The 15,848-nt window shown below is 46.6% G+C and overlaps 1 protein-coding gene across 2 annotated transcripts in view; it reads right to left on the bottom strand.

Moving 5' to 3' along the window:
• The window catches only part of Il17rd (interleukin 17 receptor D), a 58,120-nt gene that overhangs the window by 13,600 nt on the left and 28,672 nt on the right, over positions 1 to 15,848 (bottom strand). For both annotated transcript variants that reach the window (XM_051140653.1, XM_051140662.1), the window contains exons 2-4: positions 7,436 to 7,493; positions 3,444 to 3,569; positions 415 to 533 (exon numbers count right to left, since the gene is read on the bottom strand). In XM_051140653.1, the coding sequence (XP_050996610.1) occupies positions 415 to 533; positions 3,444 to 3,569; positions 7,436 to 7,493 (303 nt within the window). The remainder of the gene's footprint in view (positions 1 to 414; positions 534 to 3,443; positions 3,570 to 7,435; positions 7,494 to 15,848) is intronic.

Here is a 15,848-nt window from a genome sequence, read left to right as displayed (position 1 = left end):
CACAATTCCAGGGCCAAGCAGATCCCAGCATAGGAGGAGGTCAGGTCTATTTGGTGGACTCAGCTTGGGTTTGGATCCCTGACACTAAAGATGGACAAGTACTGTCTGATCTTGTGCAAGACAGCCATGGCACATTAGCCCTGTGCCTCGGAGCTGGAGGGCGTGAGGGGTGAGAGCACAGACACCTGGGATAGCTGCTGCTTCGGTGTAACTAGAGAGGTGTGTTTACCTCAGCCCTGCTGAAGAGCTTTCCTGGGTGTGTGACAGGCTCAGCTGCAGCCTCCCATTCTCACCCACCTTGGCTGGGCTGTGGACCCCATAGCCCCACCTTCTCCAATTTCAGCCTTTCAATAGACCATTCAGACTCCGGGGACAATGGTGTCTTCAGGAGCACATTTTCGAAGTATGACTTACGGTTCTTTTGAAGCTACTGTTGAGCTGTTTCGGGTCCTTTAGAATCAGCTGTTGGCACTGCCTGCCCTCTGCCTTCAGCTCCTCCAGTATTACTCGGAATCCTTTTAGGAATTCAATGCCTAAGCAGAAGAGAGGCTTTTATGAGACGCAGACCCGATCACTTCTGGACACACTTTGCCTCCTCAAAGGCTACGTCTTCTCCAGCTACACACCAAAGCTGAAAAGGAGGTCCTCCTCTGCCCAGGAGTCCACAGAGCAGGAGAAGGCTCACCTTTCACTCATTCCTCTGGGGCAGGTGGGGTGGTCTCTCGCCCACTGGGCATTTTAACAATTGTCTATTGCTTCTGTGAACCCTGGGCTCAAATACTTAGGCTCAAGTCTATAGTGGAATGTATGATTCCAGGAGGACCGAATGCCCCCAAACTTTGAGCCTCAAGATTTAGCTACATACTTTCTTGATGTGTTTCACTGAGCAACTTACAAAATTCCCAACACAGTGTGTGTCTGCACCCGATGCTCCTGATGAGCTATTGTAGGGGAATGCTGGTCTTGCTCTAATCGTGCCTGAAAGGCAAATAGCTATGGCTTCCCAGTGTGTGCTCTGCATACAGCCCTCAGAGGCCCCAAAGACGCCCACAGTGCTACTGAAAGGCGCCGGCCCAGCCTCAGCACCTGAGCTTCCTCCCGCTGCACAACTGACTACACGCTTTCAAAAGGATTAAGCTCTGATGGGCACAAGAGCCAGCACCGGGGCTCTGTATCCCACAGAGACTGGAGTGGTCCAAGTGCAGCTGGAGATCCCCAAAGCTGGCCTCAATTGTCGACCGTATCGATTTCACATTCCTTCTGAACGCCAGACAAGGAGACATTCTCAACCCTTCCCCTCCCGGGGCAAAAGTAATTACACAGGATGCAATTAACCAGGTGGGAAAATTATTGATGGCAAAGGTCAAGGAAATCTTTTCTCTTTTGAGTAGGTCCTCCCATTGGGTAATTATCTGATGAGGCGCACACATACTTCGAGGTGGCTAGGGCCGAGGAGCTACAATTAGAGCCTCATACTGTAGAAGCTAGGAGCTCTCCAGGGCATGGCATGTTTCAATCACAGCGCTTCCACAAGCAGAGATTCAGGCGACATGATACAACATCTCTATTGGACCAAGTATTTAGATCTCACAGGAGCTTGCCTTTTGAGACTGAGAAAGAGAAGATTTCTGAACGAATCTTTACTGCTGAAGCATTACTTGATTCATGCAGTGTTTCCAGAAAGACTGCGCAACCAGAGGTAGGTGAATCATAGGTCTAAAGGTGAATCTCTCACAATTACTTAAAAACCAATCGTCGTGGGTAAGCATGGAGGGATGGATCTGGGCCTTTTTGAGACAGAATTTCTCAGGGTAGCCTTCGCTGTCCTGGGACTCTGTAGACCAGGCTGGCCTCGAATTCGGAGACCCACCTGCCTCTGATTTCCAAGCGCTGGGATTAAAGGCGTACACCACCACTTCAGGGATGGGCCTTGATGTTCAAAGGCCAGACTGAAAATGATAATTCCAAATATGGGACTAAGGGTAGGCTGAGGCAGCAAATTTAATTCCTGTGACACATCTATCTGAGGTTGTATAAGGACCGGACCTGACATAGTGGCCTCCCATGGAGAAACACATTTGTTCTCTCCCTCTCACACTGGTTATTAATACCACCTAACAAACATGGGAGGTAGGTCCTACTACTCCGTTTACAGTTGAGGAAAGGTCCCCCAGGGTCATATGGTAAACAAAACCCGGGAAGCACTGAGCTCTCAGCCACTGTCCTGTCTGTGCTATCCTGACATCTAAGGAGTTAACTTGATAGAACCCATAATTTACTAATTAATCCAGGCCCAGGGTTTTCTGTTATAATCAGTGATTTTTAAAAAATATCCCCACACATTTATCTCACCTTTTTTTTTCTTTTCTTTTCTTTTTTTTTTTTTTGAGTCAAGGTTTCTCTGTGTAGCCTTGGCAGCAATCCGCCTGCCTCTGCCTCCCCAGTGCTGGGATTACAGGTGTGTGCCACTGCACCCAGCCCTACAGATAAAATTACCCACCAGGTGTGGTGGTGCACGCCTTTAATTCAGAACAGCCAAAGTTATACAAAGAAACCCTATCTTGAAAAAAAAAACAAAACCAAAAAGGTAAAATTACCCTTGGAAACCGCATAGGGTTTAGATCCAGATGTACACATTTGGACAAGCAAGTGAGTCCAACACCCCCTCTATCTTCCCTCTCCTGTACGCTCACTTCTATACTGTAGTTCTAAGACTTTTCTGTTCATATTTTACTTCTCCTTGACCATTTGCTGAAAAAATGTCCAAGACCAGTGCCAAATCAGAGGGACAGTGCAGGGTTGAAACCTACATTCTGATAACAACCACACTTGTTCTCGGAAAGCTTGCCCTAGTACCAACCACATGGCATCGTCCACCTCCACTGGGCACACAGGAAAGCTAGCCAATCCCAAACAAGCCTGACAATCCATACATAGGATCCCAGCCTTCGGGAGGCTAAGGCAAGAAGGACGGTGAAGGCCAGCAATGGCTACATCTATCAGAAGACAGGAGGGAGCTGCTGGGCGTGCTGGCACACACCTCTACTCCCAGCCAAAGCCAATATGCCGTTGCACAAGACAGACCACAGGTGCATCCAGCGCCATCAGCCCCCTACTTCTGACTGGATGCTAAAGACACTCAGCCTGAGCTACGTAATAAGAACCTACAACTTAAAAAGCATCACCAACCATATCTTTTCAAACTCATAGTTCTCTCAAACGAGGAAACAAAACACAGGCAACGGGTGCACCGCTTCAAGCTGTGTGTATATGTGCCTGGCTCAAGGATACAACAAAGTACAAAGTGGGCCAGTATCTAGTCCACTCCTGGCTTCACTGTCCCCAACACCTGCCTACCTGGAGGACGCCACACATGGCCACTCATACTGGCACCATCCTGGTACCATCCACCTCTCACAGAGGATATGAGTGTTACCACTTACCAAGGGCCCCTGGGGACCAAAGAATGGTGACTGCCACTTGGTCATGGCAAGCGTACTGGCTTATTGTGATATTCTGGGCATCAGCAATCATGTGCTTCCCAACAGGATTCAGGTAGGTGGTACAGTCTAGAGAAAATGAAGACAGATAAGTTTTTAGCCTTTATTTTCAATTTCATCTTATTAGGCCATGCAGAGTATGTCTGAGGTACCAAACCCAATCTTATTATAAAAGTTAATCAAAAGCTCAGATAAGACACTAAAGCTGATTATGGGTTGAGAAATGTAATACGCTACAGACGGACAGATCTGCTGCAGCAGCACCCACTCTCCTGAATTAAACTTTTAGATGTTGCTAGGACTGTTGGCTATAGAGCAGACTTTTGTGTTGGTCATTAGCTTTGTTTTTGTTTTGGGGGGGGGGGGGTTCTTCCTTACTCCTATGCCATTTTACTGAAATCATTTAAGTACTTACTTTGATTCTACTAGCTCCCAGCATTAAAGAGTGATGTGAAAGAAAACTCTGTCAAACACTTTAGAGTGTGTTTGTTTTTAGAAGAGACCAAGAGGGCAAGGTCACTAGGGAAAAGGAACTAACATGTGGGTGTGAATCCACAGGGGGTTAATTTCACAGGCAAACTGTTAAATGGCTTAGTGTCTACAACACAAGGCACCATATCTGAGTGATGAGGATGCCAGACAAACAATTTCCTCAGAGATACCCACAATTCCCATTGAATTGCCAAAGCCACAAGTTAATGCCTCAAAATGGGGTGGGGGGGGGGAGGAGACAAATACAAGAATAAAAAAGCTGATTTTTGTCCATGTAGGCAGCTGTATCACCAGGTATTGCTGGATGCTTTCAGAAGCTTCCAGAAGCTGGGCCAGAATTATGCTGGTGCTCCAGAGTTTCCACACACTAGATCCAATGCCCTTCCTTGCTGACAGAACTGTTCAGTGGCTTCCACAGCAGATAGCAACTCAGGTGTTCACATTGCTTCATCTCCACTTCTTTCTCATGATTCCCTGAGATCACCCCCTTCTGTACCCAAAGCAAAGGGCCTTCGTGTTATCAAAGGTTCCACTGCCCAGAATCCCAGTGAGGTAAGGGACATTTTCCTGCGGTGAAAGATCCCGGGCCATTCCTAAGAAGCTTAGTAAATCTACTGTATTTTCCCCTTGTAAGGTGTGCTGCTCATTTCCCATGTTTTATAACTAGAAACATTTGATGCAGGCAATTGAAAACACAAAGGAATATAAGAACAGTGCAAGGGTCATCCACACACAGAGACCTTGGTTAAGACTCCAAGGAGGTGTCTTCCAAGCCTCTCAGTGTAGCATTCAATTCTTTTTTGTTTTGTTTTGTTTTTGTTTTTGTTTCTTGAGACAGGGTTTCTCTGTGTAGCTTTGGCTGCCCTGGACTCATTTTGTACTCACAGAGTATTCACACAGACCCGCCTGCCTCTGCCTCCTCGAGTGCTGGGATTAAAGGTGTGTGCCACCACACTTTCTTCTTCTTTTTCTTACTGAAACATATCCATACACTAGCTGTACACGCAACTTAGATTCTCCCAGTATAGAAAAAGACAAGATCTTATTATACCTGTAAAGTTTCAGCATCTTCATTTACTGAGGTCTGAAAAGATGCATGAACAATAGCTAGGTACTGGGTTTTAGTCTTCCCATTGCTAAGAACAAACAAGCGTCGTGCGGTGGTGTACAGCTTTAATCCCAGCACTCTGAAAGCAGACACAGGGTCGATCTCTCTTGAGTTCAAGGCCAGTCTGGTCTACAGAGTGAGCTCTGTGACAACCAGAGCTACCTAGTGAGACCCTGTCTATTGAAAAAAAGATATCAAAAAGAAGAAAACAACAATAAAAAGTCATTATGAGTCCTAGCAATGGCTACATCTAATAGGAATGTACATCTGTACAGGTAGATGTTGCTGGTGTTAATGTTATGTACACATATGCCCGTACATGATCATCCTATGTAACGACATCTATCCATTAAACATAACGCATAATATTACATAATGGAGTAATCATGGTTTCATTTTCATCTGCTCTAATATAAGATTTTGTTGGGGCTGGGTTATAAAAAGAAAAAAAAAAAAAGTTAAGAAACAACTGCCCAGTTTTCACCAAAATAATAAAAATCTTATTTTCTTTCTTTACTACATTAAATGACAAAGGATAAAAATAAGATTTTTAGGCTGGGCGGTGGTGGCACATGCCTTTAATCCCAGCACTCAGGAGACAGAGGCAGGTGGATCACTGTGAGTTCGAGGCAATGTAGCTGAGGCAGAAAGATCAAGAGTTCAAGGCCAGCCTGGGCTACATGAGACCCTGTCTCAAAAGCGCAAAAACAAACGACAACCATAAGATATTTCTAAGTTCTACAGGCATGGTTTCCTCCCCACCCCACCCCCCACCACAAAAATCCCTATTAAATCACAGACACAATGTTTGTTTGCAGATGAGCTCCTGATTATAATACAAGGTCTGCCAGGACCAAGAGCATAGACTATAAATCAACACTCTGAGTCAAAGAGCCCTCCTCTGTACATGTCTTTACTTAGCAGAATGGAGCATCACAGGCTTGCAAATCTTCCGTTACCATCACGGCATTTACCTAAAACATGTATACACCACTGACATAAAGCGCCTGCCTGTCACGTGTAAGTCGCTCTGGGTAACCTAAAGTATTCAAGCCAGCATCTGTGGGTGTGAATTTGAAACACATATATCTATCTAAAAATTGTCACAGACTGTATACATGACACCTCAACAACCCAAGCTTGGGTAGAGGGCAGACAGATTACACCAGAGGCCTCTGATTCACAACCTTCTCCAAGAGATGAATGAGAAATCAAGAGCCCACAAACAGGAGTGGCCGTCCCTCTTATGTTTACAGATAACTGGCGCCTATATGTGAAAATGTTCACAGCTCTATCTCACTACCTTCTGAGGAAGAATAACAGCTGCTAAGAACAGAACCTAACTAGAACTGGGAAACAGTTCAGCAAAAAATGTTGCTTGTATTCAAGTACTGTTGGACTGACCCCTAACACTAGTAGACAGTGTTTACTAAGCATCTCCCCACCAAGGGGAGACAATGTAAGTACAACCTCATTTAAGCCTCAAGGCGATGCTAAAGAAAAGGACAAACAGTGGAGAAGTTAAGTCACTTGCTACGCTTCAGGCAGATGGGAAACTGAATGTGGTACTGTGGCCCACATCAGAAATAGCCAACCAGAGACTCTGGGGCCACCTTGAGACACAGATCTACTGGGCCCACTCTGTGTTTGTGAGGGGGAAGGTTTTTTGTTTTTTTTGTTGTTGTTTGGGGGGGGGGTTGAAGATGGTGATTCTCTGTGTAGCCTTGGCATCCTGGACTCGCTGGCCTCGAACTCACAGAAGTCCACCTGCCTCGATCCACCTGCCTCTACTTCCCCATTGGAATTATAGACCCGCTTTGAAAAAAAAAATTCTATTAAATAAAGGGCAATATTGAAAAATATTTTACTGGGGTGGGGTAGTTATTCTTAGAATTTCTGGCTATTCTCAGAAACCACATCTGGCTATGCCCAGAGGGAACGCCACAAGACCACAGTGAGCTGGAATTAGGAAGTCAGTGGCCCCTTCAGACAGACTGCCCTTGTTTGCCATAATCTCCATCCTTGCCTTAAGGCCTACACTTGGGTAAGTTCACCCCCTTTGTCCCCTAGTGGGACCTATTCTTAAAGACAAGGCTGTACCCTGAGGGAAGGTCTCCCCAAATTTTCTGAAAGGCATGGAAGACACTTGACCTGTTCAAGTTCCCTAGCACTTCAGGGGCTTAAGGGAGACTACGCTGCATTAACTGCTGACAAACCTAACGGGTTCAGAACACTCCTCAGCCCCAGGATCTGCAGTGTCCTTGATAAAGTGCAAGTGTGTGAGCTTTGGCTTTCCGAAAGGGCCCTCTTCTCTGTGGTCAGGCTGGTTACTTACTGTCGTATCTGAAGGTGATGTTGTGCAGCCCGCTGTTTCTGCTGGCCGGCCCCACTCCCTGTGGGAAAACAAGAGAACATGATACAGCCTGAAGAAGCCAATTTACTTTCCAAGCATAGATTCCCCCACAGAATCTAAACGCACAAAGCATTCCAGAGGCCCAGGGTCAGCTCCCAGTCCTTGTACTGTTCCACTCCCCAACCATCCGCTCCCTGCACCCTCAGGTCCAAGGGATCCCTACTAGGGATCTTGGGCACTCTTTCTCCTAGGACAACAGGAACAGACTGGTCTATGTTTAAGGGTTAAATAATTCATTAGTATAAAATTAGGCTAGGGATCAGGGCTGCCAGATGGAGTCCTTCCAGTTGGATCCTCTGATTGGTTATAAAACTTGCCTACCAGACAGCCTCATCCGGAAGCCCTAGCAAGGCAAGACAGATAGGCAATTCCTCACGTCTACGAAAACCAGTTCTCATTCCAAGACTAAAAATGAATGTGGGAATAAGCCATTACTTTTAATGAGAAAATTCTTCACTGCCTCCATACCTATGCTGGGAATACACAGGGTGGGTCATAAAAGGAAAAAAAGACTTAAAAGGTCCAACTCTTAACTCTTCGTGATGTGGCCATTAGCCATCTGCAGCCTTAATAGTAGGGTAACAACTCCACCAGACTTCCCACTCTAATTACAGCAGCCACAGAGGGAGCAGAGCCTCCCATTGACCCTGCTTCTCCCTAACCCCAAAACTGATCCTCATGAGAAAGGGCTGCTCGGGGTCACCCAAGCCAGGTCTGCCGACTCTGTTTAAATATCTCTCTAATAATCTGCAAATGTGCCATTCGGTATTAGTTGGGGAATTCTCCAAAATATGTTAATTCTGAAGTGCTAAATGATGGGAAAATATTTTAACCACACAGCTAAAGTTTCCACTTAACAAGAAGGATGTTGGGGGAACCATATGCTGGCAGGCTGGTGTTTTAATGGGCAATTGTTACACTGAGACACAATGTGGCGAACACTTCTGATGGGGCCCAGGATTTCAGGCCACAACCCCATCACTTCCATATGCTGCAGGCTTGTTCACGCTGCTTTATCCTGAAGCCAGGCACGCCCACTGAAACCCTATCCCTGAGCTCAGATATACAGAGGCCTTGGAAAATCACAGCTGTGCACAAAGAGACAGGCAGGCACACAGAGACACACAGACACACCAAAGTAAGGAATAAGCAAGCAAGAATAGAAAATTTAAATCAACTGGGTGCCCCTTGGCAGCCCCGGATGCTCCCTTCTTGCTCCAGCTTCCTTCCCTATCCTTTCTTCTTTGCATACTGTGAGACTCAGAACTCATGATGTGAAACTTTAGACAGTGAAATATAAGTGCATCCGTCACTCCTTAGGTCTGTACAAACAGAAGCTAAGCTGCCCAGCTTCCAGGAGGCAGAGACCCAAGTAATAACCAGGAAGAGGACAGTGCAATTCCCACATCCCTTTAGGAATGTTCAAAACGCCACTCCTCTCCCTTACAAAGCCCCAGGACATAAGCAAACTCATGGTCCATGATGAGCCAGACATTATTTTAGGTACAGTAGCATGTTGTGAACCCACTCCATGAATTTGCCTGGTCTGGTGCACATCCTCTCATGGCAGAGTAACTGGATACAGACAAACTGCAAACCCTTTGTCTACCCAGCACTCCCCATTAAGATGACCAAAAAGAAAAAAACATATATGGCTAAAGTTAAAAGAGCGAGCAACAGAGAAACCCGGGGAACCTCCACAAGGCAGCACCTGAATAAGGCTAGACGAAGCATACAACACGCACCAGAGGTACACAAAGCCCAAGAGAGGAGAAGCTGGTAACTGGACTATAATGCCGAGGAAAACAGCAGCATCTGGGAAGGAAACCCAGTCTAGAGCCGGCATCCAAGGGGCCCCATTCCCTTCCACTGGGGTTAAGGCTCCCCAACTATCTAAATTGTTAGTTGCTCTTTTTTTAGAATGTACACAGCAGTTTCCTTGGGGTGGGGGTGGGAGTTGAAGAAGACCACAGAGCCACGTGGAAGTATTTTCCAACAAGGAAAACATCCCACTTAAGAGCAGGAGTCATGGGGCTGTCCTGACCAATGGCATTGCTTGCGAAACCTGGTTGGTTTTTCCCTTGTGAGTGCTCCCCTTATCTTCTGTCTCTTCCCCCTATATTTCCATTGAGGCAAGTCTGTAACGAGCATTCGTCAGACACTTATAATGGCTGATGAGCTAGCTGTGTGTGCTATGCACACAGGAACCTAAATTTATCCAAACAAGGTTTCTGATAAGAGGGGAGCTGTCCAAGTTGGCTTAGTGGAGCTGGCTTCAAGGACATTGAAATGTGTGTGGCACCCACCCGTTAAGCACGGATGGTTCCGACTTGTCCTCGGCCCTCACTCAAGGCTGGGTGTCCAGCTTCAACTCAGACCCAGACCTTGACTTCAAGAAGCTCCGGCCATAAAGGAGAAATGCAAACTGTCTAGCATCATACCTATCTCAACCTTCCTTCACTCCCACAGCCCACCCCCTCACTGGCTCCCTACTTGTCTATACCGTTCTTGATGTTGTACCTTCAACTGCCTTGCTCCCTAACAAACTCCCCACCCAAAGCTGCAACCCCATAAGCACTGCACTTCCATCCAGGCACTCCTGTATCCCCAAAATTCCCTTCTCTTTGTGTTACCTGAGAATCTCTTTCCACCATCCAGGTCTTGCTCCCCATAAGCTGCCTGCCTTATGTGGTCTGGTCCTTAACACGTTATGTTCCTGATAAATCTGCCTGCATGCATACTCACTGGAGAGGAGCACAGTTCCGCTAGTGTGGCGCTTCCAGGAACGAAAATGTGAGGTGGGGCTTTTAATTCCACAGACAACTGGAGGGAGCCTCTGAGCCCTGGAACTATCCAAGTCTAGCCATGGAGCTCAGAAATAGGACACCTCCCTGGGTACCAGCTTTTAACTGTACCTTAAAGACTTGGGATGCTCTCCCAAAGTAAGTTTCTCAGTGTGTGAGCAGAAGATCTTCCACTGGGCTGTTGGCCTTACTCACATCCAAGACTGTTTTAGCTGCTCCAAGGTCCACAGGAACCACCTTAGTAACACTGTGCCCAGGCTAGCTCACAAAACACCATTGTTTCCTTCCTACTTCATGACAGACAGAAATGAAATCCTCTTAAAAAACATACCCAGCCCCTAGAACCGGAAGCTTATTTTACATACAGCGGAAGAGACTAGGTAAATTCAATTAAGTTTGGGGATACTAAAGTAGGGGCCGTGTTCTGGGTTGTCCTGGGTGGGCCAGTGTGCGGATTCTTAGAAGACCCTCAAGAGTTGGTATCAGAGAAATGGAGATGCGATGGTAGAGGGGAGGCAGGAGGTGAGGGGGAAGAGATTGGCCAACTGTCGAATGATTCACACAGTTGACTTGAAGGTGGAAGAGGAAGGAGCTACTGAGCCAAAGAATGTGTGCAGCCTCTCAAGGTTGGGCCAGGCAAGAGACGGGTTATCCCCAGCAAGCATCCAGAAGGAGCCAGTGCGGCCAACACTGACTTCAGTAGCCTGAGACTCATTTCAGAATTCTGAGCTCCAGAACCACAAGAACTGTGTTATCTGATGCCATGAAGTTCAAGGTGACTTTTCAGAACAGCAAGTGGAAGCTAACTACATGCTGAATGAGAAGGAAAAAGGAAGGACATGACTGTTCGTAGGCATGGTAGAGGAGAAAGTTTATTGTAGAAATGAGGGAGAGCATAGCCAGAAGTAGGAACATCTGGGAGGGCCCTGAGCCGGGCCATATGAGAGGAGGAAGAGAAGAGCCAAGAGAGTAAAGGGTAGATAGACCAAAGGCCAGGTCGCCAAAATAACTGGATTATATACGGAGGGGCAGCTGGGAGAAGGGCAACCCAGCCCCAGGGGTGGAGAGTTTAGGGTAGGGGACAGGGTCCATAGGGACTTAGGGATTCTGGGAGAACCTAGGGGCTAGGTCCCTTTGAAAAGTTAGATAGGAACCTTAGCCTGTTGTCCTGGGTTTGAGACATGACACAAGCATGTTCCAAGCAGAGAACAGACATACTGAATCTCAATGTAAAAGGCACAGCATGTGCCAGGGCAGCTGGGCTCCCCTCCTGTCTTCACGAGGAATCACTGTCACCTGTCACCTGGCTTCAGGCCATCCTAGAGATAGATCGGCTTCTGTGGGTTTGTCTGGTGCTCCTCTGGAGTTAAGAGAAGGGAGCTTAGGATTATCAGATGTGTATTCAAAGTCATTGCCTTCCCACTGTTGGGACCTCAGGTAGGTTTCTGAACTTCCCTGAGCTACAGAACAAAGTAGGACTCATGAGGTAACACATACCAAGTGCTCAGCACTGAGTCCCCCACATAACTCAGAAATGTCCACGCAAAGCTCCCTGAGGGGATGCCTTAAATGGCAGAGACCTGAGCTGCAGACAGGTGCCAAAAGGTATGAGGGAGGCAAGAAACCTGGGGTTGCTCTGAAAACTCTCATTTTCCTGCCTCTGCCTCTTTATGCTGGATTACAATGTGGGGCTGGGGTGGGTGTGTTTTTAAAAACAAAGGTGGAGAGCTCAAACAAAACAAAACCAAACTAGGGCAAGAGAGATGGCTCAGAGGTTAAAGGCACTGACGCCTGCCTCTCCAGAGGTCCTGAGTTCAATTCCCAGCAACCACTTGGTGGCTCATAACCATCTATAATGTGATCTTATGTCCTCTTCTGGCCTGCAGGGGTACCTGCAGGCAGAGCACTGTATATATAGTAATAAATAAATTAAAACAAAACCATATCTGAGTTCCTTTGTATGAATACTCTTAAATTTTCACTCCAGGTCTGTTCACTGACAGTTACCAGCTTTCTGAAAGTTCCATAGTTGATACGAAAGGGAGCATCTTGGTTTTTTGTTTTGTATTGGCTGGCCCAGAACTAGCTATAGGAAGGAACCAGGCTGGCATAGAGATCCACTTGCCCTCTGCCTAGATTAAAGGTGTGCATCATCACCATGGCCAGTGAGACAGAGTCCCTTATACCAGGAAGACCTCAAAGTCTAAATATTTAGTCCAAGATGATGTTGAACTAATCCTCTTGCCCCTTGCTGCTGAATGCTGGAATTATGGGCAAGTGGCACCACACCCAGTTTCCTACGGACACCGGGGATCAAACCCAGGAGGGCTTCGCACAGGTTAGGCAAGCACTCTCTGTACCAGCCGAACTACACTGCAAGGCCCCTGGAACACAATGATGTTTAGGCCTCACCATTTGGCCCGCTTTACAGCACAGCCCTCCTTAAATCTGCTCTAAATGACAGTGTAAACCATCAGCGATGGGCCCAAAATGCTGCCCTGGGGACAGCAGTGTCTTCAGGTTGCTTTTAATACTGTGATGTCCTCTGGACACTGGCGCTGGCAGCACCATGTTTGGGAGGGATGGTTTCCCCCAAAGCCACCATTTTGTGTTAAAGCTCTTGCTTCTTAGCGTATGGTTAGGCCATGGTAGGGTTTTTTGGGTTTTTTTCCATCTAAAGTTTTATTCCTTTGGAGCACTAAAGAATCATCTCCCTGGCCCCTCCTTCCTGGGTAAAGGTTTCCTCCATCAAGCTGCTTCCGCCCTGATCATACCATAGTGCCCCAACCAAAGGAGACTTCACAGCACAGCTCCAGGCCTGGGGTCTGGCTTCTTAGCTCCCTTTGGAGCAAATTAAAAGCTACCATTAGCACAACAAGTGGGGGTGGTTAATTAACTAAGAATGTAGCACCCTGAGGCCACAGCGTTGGCATTTATAAGCCCTGAATAACAGGCAACAAGCAAGTACCTTTAATTCTCAGCTCATTAAATATCAAAATGGTGTAGTAGCTAAAAGCCCAGGACTGTTTCCTAGAGGAGTTTACAAAGCTGCTGACCAGCTCTGTGAGAAGCCCATAAATCACCATGGAACACCGAGTGAGATCTGGGTATGTATTTTTTGGCTTAGTCACGCATTTATTTATTTAGGCAGAAAACATATCTACCAAGGGCTGACTGTGTGCCAAACCTAGGAATGAGATAGGGGTTTGCTCTTTTTCTTTTCTGGAGATGGGATGTGCTGACCTCTCTGTCTCTCTTTTCCACTCCAACCTGTGCATTTTTCAGAGGTGGAGTCCCCACGAAGGGAGTATCAGCAGAACACATTCCTTTACTTACACGTCAGTGTCTTCCGCCTGTACCTTGCCCTGACCTGCCTGCCACTGCTGCCCCTATGGTCCAGTTCTGAGTTGGACTCCAACAAAACACAGGCACATATAGCAACTACTGAAAACTAAAACCAACTCCTATGGGTTACTATGCACAGCACTATCTCCACCTTGAGTTTCCAGGGTGATAATGAAAGGGGAAGAAAAAAAAAAAAAAAAGATTTCAAAAAACCTCTGTGAGACCAGAAATGGACAAATGGACAACAAGAAATGGGGGGGGTGGGGGAGGGGCACGCATGCAGAGAGTGAGTCACGTGCCTGTACTCTTTCAAATGGTTTTATAAACAAAGACAGGCCCCCACTCACTTCAGTGCAAACCTTTAACAACAAAGGAAGGAAGGAAGGAAGGAAGAAGAAGAAGAAGAAGAAGAAGAAAAAACATAGCAAAGGCAGAGGAGCTCCAGGTGATGTAAGCTCAGGAGAATGCTGGCGAGTCCAAAACACAAGGAAAATGAGTCAGAAAGCCAGCCCAGGGCTGGGTCTGCTCACGATGCATTCTCTCCACATTCCTGGGAGCTGTTCTCTCACCCTCCATAGATCCAACCCGCTTCAGAAACGAAGGATGCCAGCAGTCTGGCCTAAGGAAGGAAGGTCTTGGATGGCCAGCAAAGAATACAGGCACTCTGAGGGAGAAGCATGGGGTTCCTGCTAGCAATTACTCCATCAGCCCCCAAAGACCTGGAGACCTGAAGCTAATTAAAGAGATTTGCTTGGGGAGGTAGGAAAGCACCAGTCCAAAGCATGGACTGAGCACCAGGCCAGAGCTGTAATCACGATTCGTTTCTGACATACTGCTAATCAGAACACACATGGTCTTAATTTCACGCTCCCCAAAGGAAGGCTGAAGGGACAATTATTTCTGAGCTCTAGCATGGAACGGACACATGCCAATTACCACGTGTCCTTCTTATCAAACTGGCCTCTCATTTTCATCCAGATTTTACATTGTCACTATGCACACCCTGCACCCACCAATCCATTCACCAAAAATCCGGAGTGTCAACACACTTATTTACACTAAGTTGATTCTCAGTTCTCTCTTATCTAAATAAGGCCAGGCATGGTGGGGCAGGCCCTTAATCCCAGCACTCAGGAGGCAGAGGCAGGAGGATCGCTGTGAGTTCGAGACCAGCCTGATCTACAATGGGAGTCTAGGACAGACAGGACTGTCACACAGAGAAACTGTCTTGAAAAGAAAAAAAAAAAAAAAAATCCCTACTTACTTTTCAAGACTTTATTGCTTTGATGCTAAAACATACTTGTTTGGTTAAAGTCCCGAGATACCAACACATACATGTACGCATGAGCACACACTTCACAGACATAAAGACATGCAAATACACACAAGCTGGTTTTCTTCTGTACTTAAAAATGGACTGAAAGGCCAGCATGATAGTTCGTGCCTATAATCTCAGTATTTGGGAGACTAAGGAGGATTGCCACGAGTTCAAGGCCACCCTAGGACAATAGTGAGTTCCAAGCCAGTCAGAGCTACAAAGGAAGATGCTATCTCAGATCAACAAACAAACCTATAAAATGTTAATAAAAAAATAATAAAAACAAAGGGCTAAAAGATAAACTCAGTGGTTAGGAGCCTTTGCTCCAGGGGATTCAACACCTTCTTCTGGCTTTTGTGGACATCTGTACACACTTGTGGGTGCATAAACACACGGAGACATACACATAAATAAAAGTTAATTAATTTTTTTTTTAATGTTCTGTTGCCTGCTGGGTTTTCACAAAGCCCTTGGAAGCCCTTTCTCCAGGAACTTTGCTAAGGGTTTCAGCTAAGCGTTCCGTGGCTGATACAAACACACAGATTGTTGCATTTTTCCAGTTCTGAAAACGTCAAAGGCAGGCTATAAAACATGCCTCTGGGACTGAGGGTCGGACCTCTTCCTCTGCTTTACCTCATCCCCCACAACTGAAATGAGAACCTCATGTTAGACAGCTGGCATCTTCAAGGTTAAAAAAAAAAGGCAGGCTATCTGCTGCAGTTAGGAAAGCAGTACACAGCCAGCTCACAGACAGATTAGCCAGTCTCTGTAAACACTGGGTACAGAGAAGATGCAAATAAATATCCAGCCCCTGAAATACCCTCCCCGCCAGTCAGCTAGCAGCTCACTCTCACTTAGCTCTGGAAGA

The sequence above is a fragment of the Acomys russatus genome, chromosome 3 (genome assembly GCF_903995435.1).
Source record: "Acomys russatus chromosome 3, mAcoRus1.1, whole genome shotgun sequence".
NCBI lineage: Eukaryota > Metazoa > Chordata > Mammalia > Rodentia > Muridae > Acomys > Acomys russatus.
Note: the sequence above shows the minus strand (reverse complement) of the source record. Positions and strands in the feature narration are given on the sequence as shown.